Genomic DNA, 21105 nt, shown 5'->3' on the forward strand with positions numbered 1-21105 from the left:
GGGAGTTCATTCTAAAAGGGATGCCCAAAAGCAATCCAAACAATGACTTACAAGCCCAACAGTAACAATTCTCTCAACATTACAGGAACAACTGACAAGGCCCTTATCGGGCTGCATGCCAACATCTGCCGCAGCCCAAAACTCCATGTAGGAGCAGAAGACCATGCAGCCTCCTTACAGGCCTGGGACACTAAGGCCTGATGTTAAAAAGCCCATGAAGCACCAACACTTCTGGTAGAGTGGGCCTTTATAGCAAAGGGAGAAACACTGCTTTTCAAGTGGAACACATGATAATTTGCTGAATCCACCTAGCAATGAGAGGCAATCTGTCCCTGCCAGGAGCCTTGAGACAACACAAACAAGGTGTCAGACTGTCGACTAGTGGCAGTGGCTGCAAGGGAGACTCGCACAGCCCTAACTACATCCAGGCAATGGGGAGCAATCCAAGACAAAAAGGCAGGCAACACTATGTCCCGATTCAAACTAAAATCCAAAACCACCCTAGACAGGAAGAATTATGTGGTCTCAAAATAACCTGATCTGTATGAAGCACAAGAAAATTCTGTTTACAGGACAAAGCTGCAAGCAAGGACACCCTCCCAATCGAGGTGATAGCTGCAAGAAAAGCAAGCTTGTGTGATATCGGTTCAAATAGTGGTCTTTGAAAGTCTGACACCAGATTGAAGTTCCACAGAGTTAGCAGGGATTGTACTGGTGAACGATGTGAGTAACCCCATGCACAAAGCCAGTGCCAAAAAGTGATAAGCCAGCGTTCTCTAAAAAGGTTCTGACTTCTGGCTTTGGTTGTGCTCTTTCACGGTCCTAAAGACTTGGTTTAACAAATGCCACAGAGTGACTAGGATATCTGCTCCAAATGGTCGAGAATTTATGGATCTGGAGATGAACTAGAACCACAGACAGAATCTGAACACTGCGTTCTGCCCAAGTCAGAATGATCTCCACTTCTCTGGTCAGTATGATGGCTCCAGGGTTGAAACCTTGAGATTACCTGCATTGTTGCTGCACATTAGCGCTGAGACCGTCTCTCAATTGCCCCTGCAGGAGCAGTTTGAGCCATGGTGATATCCATTTTGGGGTATCTGGACAGAGAAGAACTGAAACTGCTCACTGTGAATACTTGAGAAACCATGGCTACGCCAAAGGGCAGAGCAACAAACTGAAAATGTTGTTGCCTTGGCACAAACCACAGGTACAGCTGATGAAGTGGACAAATAAGGATGTGGAGGTAGGCATTCTTGGTGATGCCTACCTTTCTGGCTCTTTAACAGAGGCATTGATCCACGGAGTGCAAATGGTTCAAGTTGCACAAACAGGGCTGCTCTTTTGTGGGGTGCAGTAGACGTGTTTGATAGCATAAAGGTTGGAGGACACAAGATGCGAAACACCAGCTTGTAGTGTCTGTACATAATGTTTTGGACCCATACACTAGAGAGATCTCAGATTTGTACAACCAAAGGCCATTAAGTATCCCACCTATAGCATAAGTGGGGACGCCCCTTCATTGGCAAAAAAAAAAAAAAAGGGGTCGTTGCCCGTCTTGGTGGACGTAGGATTCCAAGACTTTTTCCTAAAGGAAGTTTTTGGTTTCACTCCAAGTTCTGAAAAAAAAAAAAAAACACACATGAAACCTTCTCGGTTCCAGATGAAGACAGCTTCTTCTCTGTAGGCTTCTGCTACTGCTGAGTAAAGAGTGCTCTTTCCTCCAGTGATTTTTTTGGATAAACATTATCCAGATCATTGCAAAATGGCGTTTATGCTCTAGAGAAAAATGTTTCAACTGCTTCAACCGGGACAGCTCATCGACACCGACGTAAGTCCCAGACAAGAGAGTTGCCAGAGGGAAACTACCATTGCAACCAAGCAGAAGCACAACAGTTGAGGGAAAGCTCCAACTGCTGTCTGGCCACTGAACCAGAAAGAAAGGCTCCAGGTTCTTGTGGCTTATACTTTGCTCATATCAGTAAGGGCTGACAAAATTCCATGGAAGCAATAGCAGGTTGCATGGCTGCACTCACCAAAGAAAAGGACACCTTAAAAAGGACTGCAGGGTTATGGAACGCCAACACATCATCCACCAGTACAGTAAGGGTCTTGCATCCACAGTGTACAAAGAAGGGAATGGCCACTTTCTGCAGAAACCACCAGGTATTGTTGCATGAACAGCTTAGGGGGCGCAAATACCTTATACAGATGGGTGCAGTCTATGTACAGATTCTCTTTAGTATGAGGATGAAATGGAAAGGACTTTGTTGGTATGGGCCCTTTCCAAGTTCCCAACCCTGATACCTCAAGTTCTCAAGGACCACCTCTATGAGAACACTCACTGTGGACCATTGAAATGGACACACAAGACCCCTGGGCATCCTATACACAGGACTCGACGCTGGAGGGGTCCAATTCAAAGAACACTGCTCCCTCCACTTCCTCTTCATCTAATCCTAGAAAGGATAACAGGGAACTAAGTTACAAGGTAACTTACATTAGGGACAGAGACCTAGACCTCTTACAGTTATTTCTCTGCAAATCTTTACAGAAATTCACCAGCTGCTCCAACACAGTGGTAAAGCAGCGGAGAATTCCTCTTTGGACACAAAGGTTGTGAGGATGGAGCACAAGTACTGAGAGACCTGATGTTGCCTGAAAGCCACAGCCAGCTTTCTGCCACGTAAATTAATTTGTGAAGGGAAGACTCCTGAGTAGTGCAGTCTAGTCCACCTAGTACTAATCCCCCAATGCCAGATCCATCATGCTTGCCAGCCCCCTAAGGGGGCACAATACTAAGCGCTAGCACCAAAAAGGGGGGAGGGGGTAGCCTTGCAATGTCCCACCAACTTGGGGTGTCAGAGTTACCAGTTGCGTAGCATCCAGTGCTTTGCAGGAGCCAAGCAAAATGTGTCCTATATGGGTAGTGTCCTCAATGGCAATTCGTGCTGCTGGGCCATGCTTGCGCAGGAGGCAGGTGGCCACACTAGAGCACAGAGCAGCTAAGGAAAAGTAATCAGTTTGCTCAAACAGGGTGCAATGTGTGCACCTTGTACGAATGAATGCCCACTGTGCATTCTAGTGACCCCAGCCAGAACCAACCATTACTATAGGTGTGGCAGGAAAGACACCAACTCTCATAACCTCCAGGTGTCTAAATGGCAAGGAGACAGCACCTGGGGACTCCCCACAACAGGGGCACTTACACATACACTGAGCAAAGACAGAAAGCCAGCTCAATCTTCGCTTTCTCCTGGATATGCATGAACATTAGGGGCTATGGTAATCCACAGCAGACTATGGCCCTCGACCATAGGAACCCAGCAAGCTAACTCACAGATTCAACTGCCTAACAAACTGAGTGCCACACGTGAAATGCAGTGTCCATGTGGTGTACAGGCTTGTCTCCAATTTTTCCACTGTGGTCCAGGCACTGACCCATTTTGGATATAAGCATATGTAGGGAATGATCTGGAAAACTGCCACTGGTATATAGCTCAGAGGATCCTCAAAGAAATGCAGTTCAAGTAAAAATGTGTAAATCAAAGCAGAATGAGCTCTCTTTACGCAGAGACCAGACTAGACACTACTGAAAAGCTGAAGCAATGCTGGGAGACAGAATATAATACTGGATGGTGTCAAGCTGTGTTATTTGTCAATGTTCAAAATCACCTGGAGGTGTAAAAAAACCCAACAGTCTAAGAATTAACTATCCTCTGTCCTGTGATGTACAAATAATACATTTTAAATTCCTTCAACTCTTTCTCCCTTCAGCCTTACAAAAAGTTAAACATACAGGTTTCTCAGTATAACTTATCTGATCTTATCTCTACATTTAACATAATTCATAAATATTCAGAGAGGTACATACCAAACCAGCCAAGGATACCAAAGATGTCTGCACTTGGGTCATATTTCCATTCTCAAAGAGGTCATTTGCTTCAAAAATGTCATGTGGCTTCATGCCATATTCCTGCATGGCTTTAATAAAGTTTCCAATGTTTTCCAGCTGTAGAACAATCAGCACATCACATAATCAAGATACATTTACATGATATAACTACACACAGTCTAAAATATGACAACAGCCCTTACCTTGTGCCAGTTTATTTTTGCATCATTTACTTTCCTCACTGCTCCTGGTTGTAATCTGTTAATGAGACTAGAAGGAAGAAGAAATTATTAGCAAACACACTGAACTGTTCTAATGCTTATCCATAAAATCATGCACACAGACCTCCAAACAATGCGATTTGTTTTCTGAGTGGAGGCTAACAGGTAAAAAAGGAATATAATCAAAGATTGCATAAACACACACTCAGCAGCCACTTTATTAGGTACACCTTGCTAGTGCCAAGAAAGTATCCCCCACACCATTACACCACCACCAACAGCCTAGGGGTAGGGGGGTGGGTGGGTTCCCGATTTCGACAGGTACCTGTTCCCACTTCTGCGGAGATGGCTTCTCGCGAATGCGCAGTGGGCACATGGCTGTGAAGCCGCAAGTGGTCACAGCCGGGTGTCCACACTGAAGATGCCGGCTACGGGGAGAGAAGACGGCCGGTGAAAGCAGGACACTGCTGGACCAACGAACTGGCAGGACTGAGGAGCAGGTTCTTCTGCACAGTAGAGCTGAGCAGCCAGCTTGGTATTCTAACACGGCGGGAATACCGGTCCGGCCATTCCGTAAGACAGACATTTCCCATATTTTTTTGGGGGGGGGGGGAGTGCGCCTTATGGAGCGAAAAATATTACATAATTAAAGGAACACTTTGAAAACACATCAGATCTCAATGGGGAAAAATATCATGCTGGATATCTATACTGATATGGACTGGGTAATGTGTTAGGAACATAAGGTTGCTCCATCGTTTGATGGAAATGAAAATGATCAACCTACAGAGGATTGAATTCAAAGACACCCAGAAAATCAAAGTGAAAAAATTATACTGCAGGCTAGTGCATTTGGCTGAAATTTCATTACAGCAACTCAAAATGGTACTCAGTTTGTATGGCCCCCACGTGCTTGTATGCATGCGTGACAATGTTGGGACATGCTCCTAATGAGACGAATGGTGTCCTGGGGTACTTCCTCCCAGATCTGGACCTGGGCATCACTGAACTCCTGGACAGTGTGAGGTGCGACCTGGTGGCATCAGATGGACAGAAACATGATAGCCCAGAGGTGTTCTATTGGATTTAGGTCAGGCGAGGGCCATTCAATGGTATCAATTCCTTCATCCTCCAGGAATGCCTGCATACTCTCACCACATGAGGCCGGGCATTATCGTGCACCAGGAGGAACCCAGGACTCACTGTACCAGTGTAGGGTCTGACAATGTGTCCAGGGATTGCATCCTGATACCTAATAGCAGTCAGGGTGCCATTGTCAAGCCTGTAGAGGTCTGTGTGTCCCTCCATGGATATGTCTCCCCAGACTATCACTGACCCACCACCAAAAACGGTCATGCTGAACGATGTTACAGGTAACGTAACGTTCTCCACAGCTTCTCCAGACCCTTTAACATCTGTCACGTGCTCAGGGTGAACCTGCTCTCATATGTAAAAAGCACAGGGTGCCAGTGGCAAACCTGCCAATGCTGGTGATGAATGGCAAATGCCAATCGAGCTCTGTGGTGATGGGCAGTGAGCACAGGGTCCACTGCAGGATGCCAGGCCCTAAGGCCACCCTCGATGTCTGTTTCGGATTGCTTGGTCAGAGACATTCACACCAGTGGCCTGTTGGAAGTCATTTTGTAGGGCTCTGACAGTGCTCATCCTGTTCCTCCATCCAAAAAGGAGATGCCTGTCCCGCTGATGAGTTAAGGACCTTCTATAGCCCTATCCAGCTCTCCTAGAGTAACTGCCTGGAATCTCCTCCATGCTCTTGAGACTGTGCTGGGAGACACAGCAAACCTTCCGGCAATGGGACGTATTGTTGTGCCGTCCTGGAGGAGTTGGACTCCCTGTACAACCTCTGTAGGGTCCAGGTATCGCCTCATGCTACCAGTAGTGACACTGACCCTAGTCAAATTAGTGAAAAACAGTCAGAAAAGATGAGTAGGTGAAAAAAAAAAAAAAAATGTCAGTGGCCTCCACCTATACAATTATTCCTGTTTTGGGGGTCGCCTCATTGTTGCCCATCTAATGCACCTGTTATTAATTTCATTAACACCAGAGCAGCTGAAACTGATTAACAACACCCTCCGCTACTTAACTAACCAGATCAATATCCCAGAAGTTTAACTGAATTGATGCTATACTCTGATTAAAAAGTGTGTTAAGAGATATCTATACACACACACACACACACACTTATGTAATGTCCTCTATAAAAAAAAAAAAAGTTTAATAATAGTATCTTCTATTCAGAGATTTCAGAGGAAGGGAGTTCGCCCTCAAAATGTGGAAGCCATGATGCCCTTTTGAGGCGGTGATTATGTGCTGCTGAAAAGGTTTGACAATTGGTATTTTGCATCCAGTGGACTGAGCATGTCTCACCCTGGATGGATTTAGGTTTTGTGGGCTTTTACTAAAGTACTTTTGTGAGAAGATGTACTTAAATACTTTTGAAGACATAAAACAGAGTTGCAAGGCTTTAGATATTCTCTTCATATGCTCATTCTTATGTTAAACACTGGAATTAACTTTTCACGGCAAGTGATCAATAAGAGTGTATACTTTCAAACACTTGAGCACTAACAGTTTGCATTTAATAATAATAGAAAAGGAAAAAGCAAACTTGGTTGGGTGCAAAAAGGCAGCGCAGAAAAATTCTTTATTAGACCTAATAAACTGACGATACCGGTCTGTGCAGAGGCAGCACAATGGCAGAACAATCACCTGATCAGAGGTAAACCTTTCATTGTTAAATTCCATCCAAAATAAAGGATATGCTTTTTAGAAACAAAAAAACAGTCTATCCAGTCTTTCCATCTACATAAACACTGTATACCAAGCAGTGTTTGCTTTGTGAGCATAGTGACCTGGGAAATGCTGCAAAACCTGATCTAGTGAATGTCAGGTGCTCAACGGTGTTTTGCAGTAACATGGATGTGTCGATCGCAAGTTAGAACAGGATATCAGAAGAGGGATCTGGATTTAGAGTGGTTCTAAAGGCTGAAAGTTTTTTTACTCACCTGAGTCCGATCCCAATCCAGCGATGTGCACGAGAGCAGAAGGGGTCTCGCTCTCCTCACTGCCTGAGACACAGCAGTGGGAGCCTCCCGCTGCTGTCAATCACAGCCAGTGCAGGGGACAGGGCCAAGCTGCGCTCCATGTGTCTCAGACACAAAAAAGGACGGCTCAGGAGTGAGCACCCACCCAAGCCGCTTGCTCTGGGGGCATTCAGCAGGGGGGAGGGGCCAGGATCAGGGCTGCTCTGTGCAAAACCATTGCACAGAGCAGGCAAGTATGACCTTTGTAAAGGTTCAGATTTTTTTTCTAAAATAACACTTTAATTTTCCACAATTTTATACAGATTTAAACTGACCTAGTGGTCACCTTAAAAAACACTAAACCGGAAGATCATGAACTTCATGACACAGAAATCTCTGTATGTTCATTGATATAACTCATCCAAGAATACTGGATTACCTGAAATCTGAAGTGCTCTATTATATGAATCTTTTCAATCTACTGAGAGCTCAGGTTTACCTCAACCCTCACAATCATTGGAAATCGTGGTTAGGACCCAGAACAAAAAGGAACAGAGGGCTGGGCTCTCGAATTGAAGCTTGTCAAGATCTGCATAGGAGAGCTCCCAAACTGTGGGGGTACCAGGGGGGTTCTGCAAGTTAGGTCAGCCTTCAGACACCTCTTGTGGTCAATTTTAATATCAAGTGCAACATGTTATAATTACATAGTACGAATCTTGAGAGCTGCTTCAGAAAGCTTCCCTACCAACTATAAACCAAAAACAATGTAATACAATAGATATGATAAATCTCCAGAATACCTTAAGAAGTCACATGGTGATGACAAAATACATCAGGGATGGACCTTGGATGACGCTGGTTAGAAGGCAGAAGTGTGGAAACCTTTACAATGCACGAGGCGATAATACACAAGATTGCCATAATATACAAGATGTATAATGGCAATCTGGCACCTTTTTAATGTGTTTTACTTTAAAAAAAAAAAAAAAACCTTATAATGGTTAAAGCACTAATTTCAGTGTATCTGTTTACATGTTATGGAGCGGAGGTAAAGGAACAGGTGATAATACAACTGTGGAGATTTACGCTGGCTGGTCCATTTAAGGGATAAAAGCACACTGTGACCGAACTATATTGTGAGGTCTAAAGAAGGTGAGAGTAAATGTGGAGGACTATGGATTACTTATGACACACACACCTAACTGTACTTGGCTGTGGCAAAAATGTGATATGGACACTTACAATTATTCAAATTACCATTTCTCTCTTTTTGCAACTTAAATCCGCAACTCCAGCAGAGCAGCTAAAACACCCATGTGTTCAAAATACATGTTACTTTGTTCACCTGTCAAAGAACTCATAATTCTGTTCAGCCACAAGAGTGATTTACACAGCTCTTTACCCAGGAGGTTGACTCTACTATTCAAAGCATGCAGCTCCACCAATTCCCTTCAGCTTTTCTTCTCCACCTTTAGTCTGCTCACCAGACTATGAATAAAGCTGGGTATCACACATCGAAGTTCAGCCGTTTCAGAAGGAACCAGACAGAGTTCAATGTGTGGGTTTTCCTCTATGTTCAACAGAAGCCGGCGTAATGGTTTGCTTCTGCTGTATGGTCCTACTGGAAAACCAGCATTCGATCGGCGTGTGCAGTCAACAGCTGCAGTGCTGATCAGTGTATTCTGAAAGGGAAGGGAGTCCCAGCTGTCAGAATACAACAACATGGCAGAGGGAGATACCTGCATCCAAGTCGCTTGTGATGTTGGGATGTGTGAGTTCATACAACCACTGAATGAATAAAAACTGTTTATACCCTGCTTAAGAATCACTACACTGGTAAATATGCTCCCTGTGCTCTGCCCAGCCTGTACATTTGTATAAACCAGGGGTAGGCAACCAGCAACTCTCTAGCTGTTGTGGAACTACATTTCCCATGAGGCACTGCAACATTACAAAACTGACAGTTACAGCTATGACTTGCAGAGGCATGATTGAACTCGTACTCCTGCAACAGCTGGAGAGCCACAGGTTGCCCACCCCTGGTCTAAACACTCCAACTACTGCCTTAGGTATGCGAGATCAGATTTTTACAATATTTTTTTAAAGGGGAATTTTATTTTTTATTTTTTTTATGCAAAAACTAACAAAACAGCATCTAGCCATTGCCAGGATCTCTCAAGTATACAGCTTTGACACACAGTGTGGCTTTACAAGTTTCAATTGCATTTTGTCAACATTTTAGGTATACATGTCAACAAATAGTCATGAATTCCTATTATATATGCAATGTCTGTATTGCAGATCGAGTTATTTATATTTTTTACAGGTACTTATATAGCGCCATCAATTTATGCAGCGCTTTTACATTTATACTGCACATTCGTATCAGTCCCTAACCCTCAAGGGGTGTACAATTTAACGTCCCTAAATTTACATTCATACATACACTTACTAGGGCCAATTTAGACAGGATCCAATTAACCTACCAGCACGTCTTTGGTGTGTGGGAGGAATCCGGAGGAAACCCACGCAGGCACAGGGAGAACATGCAAACCTTAGGCAGGTGGTGCTGTGGTTGGGTTTGGAACTGATGACCCTAGTACTGCCAGGCAGAAGTGCTAACCATTTAGCCACTATATCACCAAATAAACTAGTAAAAATCTTCAAATCTATACTACATCTGTGCAGTGTAGGGATGCACCAATGCCAATATAAAGTATTTTCAGAAGTACTTGTGAAAATGCTCCCGATATCAGAAACCGATACTTTGCGGTGCAATTTGCTTTTTAAATTGCAATTCACACTGCAAAGAATAGCATGCGATTTGAACAGGAATGCTGTTTTTGTCCAAACCGCATGCAGTTTCCGCACTGCTCCTGTGTGAACCCAGACTTGTCATAGCCTGAATTCACACAGGAGGGATGCTGGAAACCTCCCTGCGCCGATCCCATACTGAACGGAGAGTGGGAGAGAAGGGATGTATACCTTGGTGGCAGATGTTCTTGACTCTAAGCTGTAGGAGAGGAGAGAAAGCCACGTGGATTTGAAATCTCCATGGCTTTCTCTCCTCTCCTTGCATAGAGGGCAGCTCTGTTGCACGGTGTCTGTTTTGCATGTGCGTTTGACACATTATTTGATACTTTTTAAAAACATTTTTTTGGCTAACCTGTTACACATCAATGCAGTTTGCTTTTGTCCGTTTTGCAGTGCATTTTTTTAAATGGTGGGGTTTTTTTGGCCAGCTTGTTGCTGGGCAGATTAAAAAAAAAAAAAAAAAGCATCAAAAACGCGGCAAACCGCATGTCAAAACTGCACTACATGCGGTTTCTGCAGCATCTCCATTGAAGTCTATTGAGCCAAAAACGCAATGTTTTGCTTTTTAAAAAGTCCCTGACCCTTTCCAAAGGCACAGCAGCTCAGAAAAGCATAGATGTGAACGTGTTCCATAGGAAACTATGTTTAATGGACTGTGGAGCGTTCTTGCAAAAAGCCCTAAAAAACACACTGGTGTAAACCAGGCTTCAATGGGAAGGTGCATTTTTTTTTTTTAACTTGCCAAATATGCACCAAAAATGCGGCAAGCAGGAGTTTTAACACTGCAATGGAATTGCAACGGACCAGTGTGAAGACATACATGAATTTAAAGGGATGCATTTTTCTTGAGCGATTCTGCCTTTTTTTTTTTTTTTTTTTTAAAAGCAAAATCACTGCAAAAACTGCTTGGTGTTAAAGCAACCTGTTGACCGAAAGGTGCCGACAAATTTATATTCATTTAAATTCATAATTAAAAAGGTCAAAGACAATACAATCATATATAAAAACATTTTTAAAAAGGAAAAACTGTCCATTTCGGTTTTTGGCCAAATGCATCCAGAATTTTTGGTTTCAGTCCAAGAATTTTCGGTGCACCACTATATCATACCATACGGCAAAAGGTTCCATCAACAGACACATCTATAATGATTCACAGTGGGGATTTTCCCCATTTTAAACAATCTAGATGGTGTATATATCTCTTAGATTGTAAACTCCAAGGAGCAGGGCCCTCCTAACCCTCTTGTATTGAACTGTATTGTTGCTGTATTGTCTCCCGTTACATTGCAAAGCGTTGTGAAAAACTGTTGGCGCTATATAAATCCTGTATAAGAATAAAATAATAATCAATACTATGTGTAAACATTTTAATTAGTTGGTCCCTAGAAGATATAATTGTGGTAATATGTGACCCTAAGTCTTGCCAAGCATCCTCTGGGAGCATCCAGGCTACCCTTCTGCCACTGATTCTTTAGCGGTCATAAGTCTTTTGGTCTTAGCATGGATTAGCGTGGGGGTGAAGATCAACTGAGCTTGATTAGTTAAAAGCAAAAAGCACACACAGCCAGATTTCTGGTATGCAGGGGATTAACAGAAATTGCTATGTTTCTATTTGTAAAGCAATCTTGTCAGCAAATGGAAACTCCCAATAAAATCTGTACCCGAAACAAAGTGTATACTAACTCCCCTATGCAGCTCCGCTGAAGAAGAGGTTAACAAAAACCAACATATCTACTAGACTCAATCTCCTAGTCATCCGCAGTGCTCAATGGTTCCTTCTGCTGACCCCAACATTTTTACTGAGCGATTAGGTGGTTGGCAGAAGAAACCACGGAGTGCTGCAGGGGACCAGGAAAAATTATCTTAGCTCTACCCGCTGACTTACCAGGCAGCAGTGGTCTGTCTCCCAGCTGGACTCTAACAGTCAAATTTACATGGTACTTATGGTACGCAGGAGTTCATACATAATCCGCAGAGTTTATCAAAAAATCAAGTGGTCCAGTATAAAGCAGAAAGCTAGGATCAGGAAACTGACACTCCAGAAGTGTAGGTCTCTGCAAAGACTTCTGTTGGAGGCTCCTCCTAAAACAGAGCAGTGTTTATATGCGAAGGAGAGGCAAGTATCCACCATCTTTCTTTACAGGGATAGCATTTTGGAGTTTTCGTTTGCCCGTGGGGTTATTTCAAAGTGACCATGTCACTACATGGTTGAACTGAAGGACAACAACATACTTGTAAAAGAAAAAGCAATATACTTTACGGCAGTTTGTGTGTTGGAGCAGGTATTCTACATACCCGAAGTATGGATTGTGTGCAGTGGCTGGTGAGCAGCAAAGGGTGTTTCAATACACAGGCCTCAAGAAAGGCAAGTATTTTCCTTGTATGTTTCTAGGTATGCATGCATGCTTTCAGGTTTTGATCCTGTCGTGACAGGGTCACTTTAAAAGGAAATGCACTCAACATCCTCCAGAAAATGTTAGCTGCCTGGTGTTTGCTGCTTTCAGTACATTCTAAATCACTGACTCCAAACAAGCATGCAGCAAGCAAACTCAGTCTGGGTCAGGACTCCAAAAGCACTAAATGCACTAGAGCAAAAAGACAGGCAAATCAGTATTTTTAAACGGCAGTCCACACTCTAAACCGATTTACAGGATATAAGAACATGAAAGGACAGCACACTTACTGGCAGAGAATGACTCCATCTCTCAGGCCCATCTGGAAGTTGTCACCAATCCTCATGCCAGTCACCTCCTCTATCCAGAGTCTCAGATCCTCCTCCACCTGCGGGTCATATTTTTGAGCAATCTAGAAAAAAAATGAAATGAAAAAAATTGGTTTGTATGGGCAACAGACATACCAATAGCTTTTAGCAAGTATTTTTACATTTATAATTCTAACATTTTTGCCCCCCCCCCCCATCAAGGCACGCAAGAATATTCTACCATTTAAGCTGTGAGACCAGCATAGCTTTAGATCTACAGATATAACAAGAAAAGAATGTAGTTTGTGTTTTGTATGTAATCTTGCTTGATGTAGTAGTGTCAGAGAGAATGAAAAAGACATACTAAAATGTCTGTAAATTCCCAACAAATCAGGGAATCTGAACCAGTTCTGCAATCCTGACAAATCAGTGAACACAAACCGGGTTTGTAATCCTGACACATTGGTGAACATGGGGGGAGTTTTGTAGTCCCAATACAGATTATTATTATACAGTATTTATATAGCACCAAAGTATGCTCAGCGCTGTACAGTAGTAAGGGGGACAGAACATGAGACAAGACAGTAACAATACATTACACGAGGGGTTTGAGGACCCTGCTCTTTCGTGCTTACAATCTAGGTAATACAGATGAACATGAACCAGTTCTGAAGTCCTGACACATAAGGAGACTCAGTCCAGTGAACTGAAAATTTAAAAATTATGATTGTAAAATACTTAAATTATACTGGCCATAGAATTGTAGTTTTGTTTCATTCAGTAAGCATGCTGAACAAAACAGATTGCTCCATCCACACAAACTAAGCAGATGGAAAGCCATCACCACCTCCACCCGTTGGGATATTGTATTCTGACAGAGGCTCCTACTGCTCTCAATATACACACTGCCTATTGGCTGCAGTTGTTGATCACCAAAAGTTTTCTAACTTGTCTGTTTGACAGATGTTAATCATATGATTGACTTCTGGAGAACAGGGACAGCCACACACTTATCGAAAATTGTCCAGTCACTACTGACCTGCCTCTGGCCAGGTTTAACTGCATTTCCTGCAGAAAAGCCAATATACTTCTGGTAGGGTGAGAGGTTTGCAAGAAAATCTACTTATTAGGCTCAAGTAACCATGCAAATGGCTCTGAGGAAGATGCAAGTCCTCAAAACATGTCAGCCTATTGGATGTCTACACTCCCTATTGCGGACTGTTACTCGGCGCGGTGTTGACCCAGCTGTTCTTTATGATGTGCCTTGACTATATTGTTGTTTGTGAGTACAACACCTACTTTATTATTAAACATTTTTTATGGTAATGCACTAGGCCTGTGCACCCTGTTTTTTCTTTCCTCAACCATTCGATGTCCTGGTAGCACAAGTAGCCAACCATGCATTACCTTTCTGGAGTTCAGGGGCATGAGACCAATTTCCAATTGCTTGCTGGAGTTAATGCACCTCACAACGTTTTCCTCGAAGTGCGTGCTGTACAGCCACACCACATGGACCAGACTTAGGCAGACTGCTTAAAATACCCATGAATGTGACTTTTGCTGATTGTACAATGGCAGCTGTGCATGGAAGGGAGCAATGACATCAGCAGAATCCTCAGTCAAAAAATTAATCTGCTACTCTGCTGTCAGCACTCATAGCCTTGGGTAAGTTACTGGTGGGTTTGCACATTAGGACGCAAAGCACCCCAATCTATTACAGATTAATAAATTTCCACCTATTCTAAAATCCTAATTCCCCCTCTCAATGTAAACCAAGATCATTGCACTTTATAGAAGTCCAATATGTTGCAGCTCAATATGTTCCCAGTTCAAGACACTCTACGGCTATTGAATGGTATTACCCAGGAAGTATCCTAAGCTCTAGGGAGACTGACGTCCTATTCAAGAGCTCCTGGCAATTCAAAGAAGCAGAAATCTATAACCAGTGAAACAATACGAGGCCTGAGAGCACATTTATATGATCTATGGGATTAGTGTAAACAGAAGAGCCACACATCATTTGGCAGTGTGAATGGAATGTCTGAGTAAAGCACTTTGTCCCACTTACTGCTCTGTTTACACGGTGCTTGGAAACCACAGATGGGAAAAATCAGAATTAAATCAAACCAAATATCACAATAGTCACCTGTATAACCACAGCACTGCTAAACAGATTAGAGGTGGGAAAGTGAAGATTTTGGTTTACAGTAAGAGCTTAGAAGTACATTTTAAAAGGATTATCCGCAGACATACAGGATGACAATCCGCACAGCCCTTGTGTCCATGCAATTAACTATTTTTAGCACAGTTAAAAGCATAATTCATGCCTCCCCCCCCATTTTGCACAGAGTAGGGGACGGTGAATCCCCCAAATTGAGTTTTTCTATCTGTACCCCATTGGTGAGATCTCCCACTTCCTGTTCTGTAGACAATAGGAAGCGAAAGGAAAGCTCTTCAAGATGAGAAAAAAAAAAAAAGTCTTCTTAAACAGTTGTAACCATAACGGTCTCCGCTGGAAGATTTCCCCTCTATTTACTGTCCTGATGGCAAGTCAAATTTTGGTTTTAGCCCAACAATGGCCACCAGGGCAAATCGAGGAAGACAGAATGACTTTAATGGGGACAGACAGCAAGAAAAGCTTACACAGGGGTTTGAACCATTCACCAAGTCAAATACTAAAATAAAAATTTGGTTTGAAAAAGCAAAGCAATGATTTCCAAGGCTGGACTACCTATAAATCACAAGCTACCTAGATCAAAAAATGCAACAAAGTAACGTCTCTAGCACCTTTCCTTGCAAGGCTAGCGAATATGCAGTCTAATGCCTATGACTACCCCATCTAATACAGCACGCCAATAGACCGCACAGCTTATACACACCCTTTGGCAGTGGTGCTCTGTTGGCTCTATGTGTGCAGCCCACCATATCCCAGGCTGGGTCCTCTACCTGTGGGGTGCGGGGTGTTTGGCAGTGAAATGCTCTCTGTTTCAGCACTCATGGGGTGGGGGTAAATTAACCCGTTACTGACTGCATTGAAATTTTTCTGTTGCCGACCACCCATCTGGGTTGGGGGGGGGTTAACTTTCACTGCCACTTCCCTTTCCACCAAAAGGTGGTGGGTTAAACAGCACTTCTACTGAGCACCTGTGCAGGAGGCACTTACACCAATGCTGGGAAGCCATTAATGGGATCACCAACAGCAATGCTGGAGTTAATATTGCAATCATTGATATCAAAACGGACATTTGTTATTGCTGCCACTAACACCATAGCTAGATATTGTTACTACCACTGACACCAATGCTAGAGGATTTTATTGCAGCTACTGACATCAACTCCAATTTTCTATTTAGTGTGTGATGCAGTAACAAAATGTTTGGGCACTGAGGTGCATTAGGCATGTACATTTTGAATAGTCTGCCTAACTTGAAGCTATGTACATTAATGCACAAAACCACAGTGCTATTGTGCAGCCTTCGAAGATCTAGGGGCAGGCACTTAAGGGTCCCTTTTATTTTCATGTTAATCACCACTGCCATAAGGCATCAGAGTAGCCAAGCATTTTCTTGTGACTTCCTGCCATCATGCCACTGAGTGGCCTCACATAATTATTTGAATTCTTCAACATGTGCCTGACTGGCAGAGGTACGGGGGACTCTAATGAAGAGTTTTCGTTCTGCCATGGAAAGGTCTGTGCTTGAGAAACAGCACTGAAGCTTTGTTATGCAGCCAGTCTAGATAAAAACAGTGAACAAAGGAGTTCTATAGAGATCATATATTTTGCATTCTTATTGTAGTGTTTAAAAAATATTTTTTCATATAACTTAAATTTTTAACCACCTCAATACCGGGCACTTATCCCCCCCCCCCCCCCCCCCCCCTTTCCTGCCCAGGCCAATTTTCAGCTTTCAGAGCTGTAGCATTTTGAATGACAATTGCACAGTCATGCAACACTGTATGCATATGAAATTTGTATAATTTTTTTTTCACACAAATAGAGCTTTCTTTTTGTGGTATTTAATCACCACTGAGCTTTTAATTTTTTGCTAAATAAAACAAAAAACACCTGAAACTTTAAAAACAAAAAAAAAACAAAAACTTTTGTTTGTTATAAAAGTTTGCAAATAAATATTTCTTCATAAAATTTAGGTCAAAATGTATTCTGCTACATTTCTTCGGTGAAAATACTACTACTACTAATAAAATTTGGGGTTTCTCTTTTTTTTTACCATTTTATTTTTCAGCACAATGACCAAAGTAATACAATGTTACCATAGTAACTACTCTGGGCAAGCGACCAGGATTTTTTTTTTTTTTTAACACATTATGATTGCTAATACCAATGTTTTTAATTGATATTTCCAATTATTGTTACTGGATGAAACAGATTCAGTCTTTTGTTGTGATTAGCGGTGATTGGGCAAAGCTGATCACGATACAGATGGGCTGTGATTGGCCCTGTCTGTATCATGTGACTGCCTTGACCAGTCACAGCTAACAATTGTATACAATGGATGGCATGACAGGAAGCCATCCACTGTATACAATTGACATGTGATCTGCTGTGATTGGTCACAGCAGTCACATTACACTGGCAACGGGCCGGTGTCGTGATATGTCTTTAGCTGTGTCCCGTGGACACAGCCAGTGACAGATCGCACCACTGCGCGGCCCCGTGAGCAGCTCATATGACAGGACATCATGACACCCAGTCACAACGGCAAGTGACCCACCCAGCCGTCAATCTGCTATAGGCCAGACGGGAAGGGGTTAAATGTTTTATATTTTTGATTTGTAGATTAGCCATTAAAAGGGTGCTTTTAGTGGCATTAATTCATGCGCAACCACATATCAAGCTTCACACTGTTCCCAACCACTGGACGTGTGTGTGCGTGGCAAAGAGTCCAAAGCTTATGTCCAGGGCTGTCTAGTGCCAATGGTAAAGGATGGTGGTGGTAGAATCATGGTTTGGGCAGCCATATCTTGGTATTCTGCAGGCCCCATCATCACCTTGAAAGATAAACAAATTCTGGCCGACCATGTGCACCCCATGGCGCATACATGGTTTCCCAAAGACAACACTATTTACCAAGACCATAATGCTCAATTTCACACAGCTGGTGTTGTCAAACATGGTTTGACAAGCATGCAAAGTCTTGTATCTTCTCTGGGCACCGCAGTCACTGAATCTCCATATCAGAGTGACTATAGTCAATTTTGGAGAACAAGGTTCAGGCTTGTTTTCTGCCCCTGCCATCTCAGCGAGAACTGGAACCATTTTTGCATGAAGATTGGTAACAGATTCCATTATCCACCATCCAAGACTTATATTTGTCAATTACCAGGAGAATTCAGGACGTCTTGGATGCCAAAAGGTGGTCCAATACCATATTAGGTAACAATTTCATTATTTTACCTGGAGTTTGAATAACTATGTATAATACAAAGGTTGGACAAAATTATGCAAATACTCTAAATAAAAGTTATAAAGAATATCCATTCTACAAAGAATAAAAAAATGTTTCCATATTTGAGCTGGAACCTTCTGCTTCACTGAGCTGAATAAGTATGGATAACAGAAAAAAAAGTCAGGAAGTCCTGAGCATATTCCTTCCAGGTCTGTGGATAAAATTATTTTCAGCAAGGGGGTCAGTGTGCCACCTGAGAAACTAGAATTTTCAGGAGGATAGTTCAAGAACACTTTTCTTTAATATACAACTGTTTCGATGATCAGAAGTCACCTGTGTGCTCCGTTTGTCTACAAAATATTTGAGGAATTTTTTCGATCACAAGGAAATCAGGAAAAGGGCTGACCTTTCTGAATTCTTTTCCCATTACCAAGAAAATCCTGGTGAACTATTAATCATGTGTCAAGAGCAAAAAGCATCAAGTAACGTGCTTGTTTTACAAATGATCCAGTTCAAGGATACGCAAATCAGATCAGCGGCACATTAACCAAGATGATCCTACTAACAGAAAGCGCCAGAAACCTTTTACACAGAACAACCAAATGGAGAAGTTTCACATGACCTAATTCTAGAAAAATCTGTTTCAAATTTCACTGCAACAGCTGGCCATACGCCAGACCTTATAAAAATTTTCCCTGCATGCTCCTAAGAGTGGGAATTTCAGAAGCTGTCCATAATAAGAGTTTCATTTCTGGGCAGGAGCCATATTCAGATCAACTCTGCACTGAGGCTTTGTGGGTTAAAAGGAACAAAAAAATTCTATCTACGTCAGTATTCCACAAGGACTGCCAGAATCTCACTGAACCATTACCAAAAGCTCCAATATTTTTTCCCATTATGACCTGTATAGAAGTGTAGAATGACAGAATAAAAGCTGGAATTGTATTCTAATTTCCTTTGTTAGTTTAATATTCCTCTAACCAAGTAATATTGAAGTCATTTTTAAGAGTAGGACACACTTTTACAGTGAAGTATGAAAGGGTCAGCCCACTCAAAACCAAGATTTCAACTTTGGTAAAAGCTTAAAAGGGAAAGAATATTCAGTAAGCACATTGTGAGCGATTTACCATTTATTGATATGGACAACAGAAACTGCACTGGTTCACCAAGGCCAATTTACATTTTATCATGGAGGGAGTGATCTCTTTCCTCCTCTTTAACACTTGAATGTGTGAATCGCTTTAAGGAGATACTCTACATCCTCCAGCAACAGCTTATGCTTATATGCTGAGGAATCTTCTGCCTCTTCCCCATCATCCTCTGAATCTCCCTCTGAACGTGGAGGAGACAGCAACCTGTGCAGAAGGTATCCCAGACCCCGCTTCTAAGGAAGCTGATGACTGTGGTGTGGGGGTAGGCTCGGAAGCACTCTGGGAGGAACAATCCAACATATCTTTGAAGGACTGCAGGGTCGCACTCCACTCAGCCTTCATGGAAAACAGAAAATCACTAGAAGATGAAGCTGCCTTCTTGCATAAAGGCTTTTTCCAGACATCTGACAGTTTACTGTTGTATGAAGGATATCTCCTCTTGCCAGATTCCTTCTCACTGCTCTTAGCCTAACACAAAGCAACATAACTGCTTAGCCACTCACGGACCCTAAACGCACCACAAAAAAACGCACCCAGTGCCCACACCTCCCCACCACTAGTGCACTGACCCCAAACACCAAGGATCCAGAGCACAAGATAAGCTCTCAGCCACCAGGGGGAAGAGACACCACAGTGCCCTGCAAAGAGAAGCAGCATAGTAAAGCTGACTGTAGGAAGCCCTTTCCTAGCTGGTCTTTGCTGGTGTCACTGCTTGTCCCCGAACTGCAGTCGCTCCTGACTCCTCTATAGCAGAGCCTGCCGCAGTCCACGTAGCTGTGTCTTCTGGGCCCGGTGCCCTGGAATGTCGCTGTGACGGCCCGGGACCAGAAATAGGCACTTGCTGGATCCTGCCACCTCCACCTGCGTCCAGAACTGACGTTGCATGCTGAAAGCTCCGCCCCTGCCCAGAAGTGGCCACAAACCATGCCCAGATACTTCTGGACACCAAAAACATGGCCACGCCCATTGTCCACAAAGAGACATTAGGGCTACCTGGCGGTACTGGCTCCCCACCTGGGGACTCTGCCTGGAGGACACCTGGTGCAAGGGCAAAAAAAAACAAAAAAAAAAAAAAACAGAGACCTCTCTCAGGCAACAACTGAGAAAACGCAGTCCCCACAGTTCCTATGTGTTCCTACCTGGCCAGAGGGGGAAATAACTGATGACTGTGGGGAGAGGCCTCCAATTTGAAGTCTATGTGGGTGTGCATTTCCTGCAACAGGAGGAAGAGCTGCATTCTCTTATGTGCTGTCAATAACATTTCTGAGACAAATACAGTGTCTATGGGGCAGCCTTGAACAAAATATGCAAAAAACGAAACCATGGGAATCTTAAAGCAGTATTAAACCTAAAAGCTAATATTATATTGCAGCTTAACAATTCTTAGATGCGATGTCTGAACTGCTTTTGCACTATCCAGACACCAAGTTAGTCTCCCCCCCCCCCCCCACGTGGCAGAATGCCCCCCACAGTCCCGCTAAAAGTCACTGATTGCCGCCCTTACTAGTAGGGGAGAAAAAAAATCCCAGTATCTACACCTTTTGTAAATGCTATAACTCATGTAAACCAATTAATTTATACGTATTGGGTATTTTTTTTATTGGACATGTTTAATAGCAAAAAGTCCAAAATATTGTTTCTCAAAAAAAAAAAACAAAACAAAAAAAAAACACCACTACCACAGACAAGCGATCAAATACCACTGAAAGAAAGCTCACTTTGTGGGGAAAAAAAAAAAAAGGGACATAAATTTCATCTGAGTGCGGCACTGTATGACCACGCAATTGTCAGTTAAAGTAACGCAGCGCCGTAATGCAGAAAATGGCTGGTCAGGAAGGGGGGTAAATCCTCTGGAGGGCAAGTGGTTCAGC

At 42.9% G+C, this 21105-nt stretch overlaps 1 protein-coding gene across 1 annotated transcript in view; it reads right to left on the bottom strand.

The window, feature by feature from the left end:
* The window catches only part of CNN3 (calponin 3), a 63434-nt gene that overhangs the window by 11594 nt on the left and 30735 nt on the right, over positions 1–21105 (bottom strand). Inside the window, exons 2-4 of the mRNA XM_089677273.1 lie at positions 12658–12779; positions 4099–4165; positions 3875–4012 (exon numbers count right to left, since the gene is read on the bottom strand). Of these exons, the coding sequence (XP_089533399.1) occupies positions 3875–4012; positions 4099–4165; positions 12658–12779 (327 nt within the window). The remainder of the gene's footprint in view (positions 1–3874; positions 4013–4098; positions 4166–12657; positions 12780–21105) is intronic.

The sequence above is a fragment of the Staurois parvus genome, unplaced genomic scaffold (genome assembly GCF_062004578.1).
Source record: "Staurois parvus isolate SC_StPar_1 unplaced genomic scaffold, SC_StPar_1.0 ptg000183l, whole genome shotgun sequence".
Classification (NCBI taxonomy): domain Eukaryota; kingdom Metazoa; phylum Chordata; class Amphibia; order Anura; family Ranidae; genus Staurois; species Staurois parvus.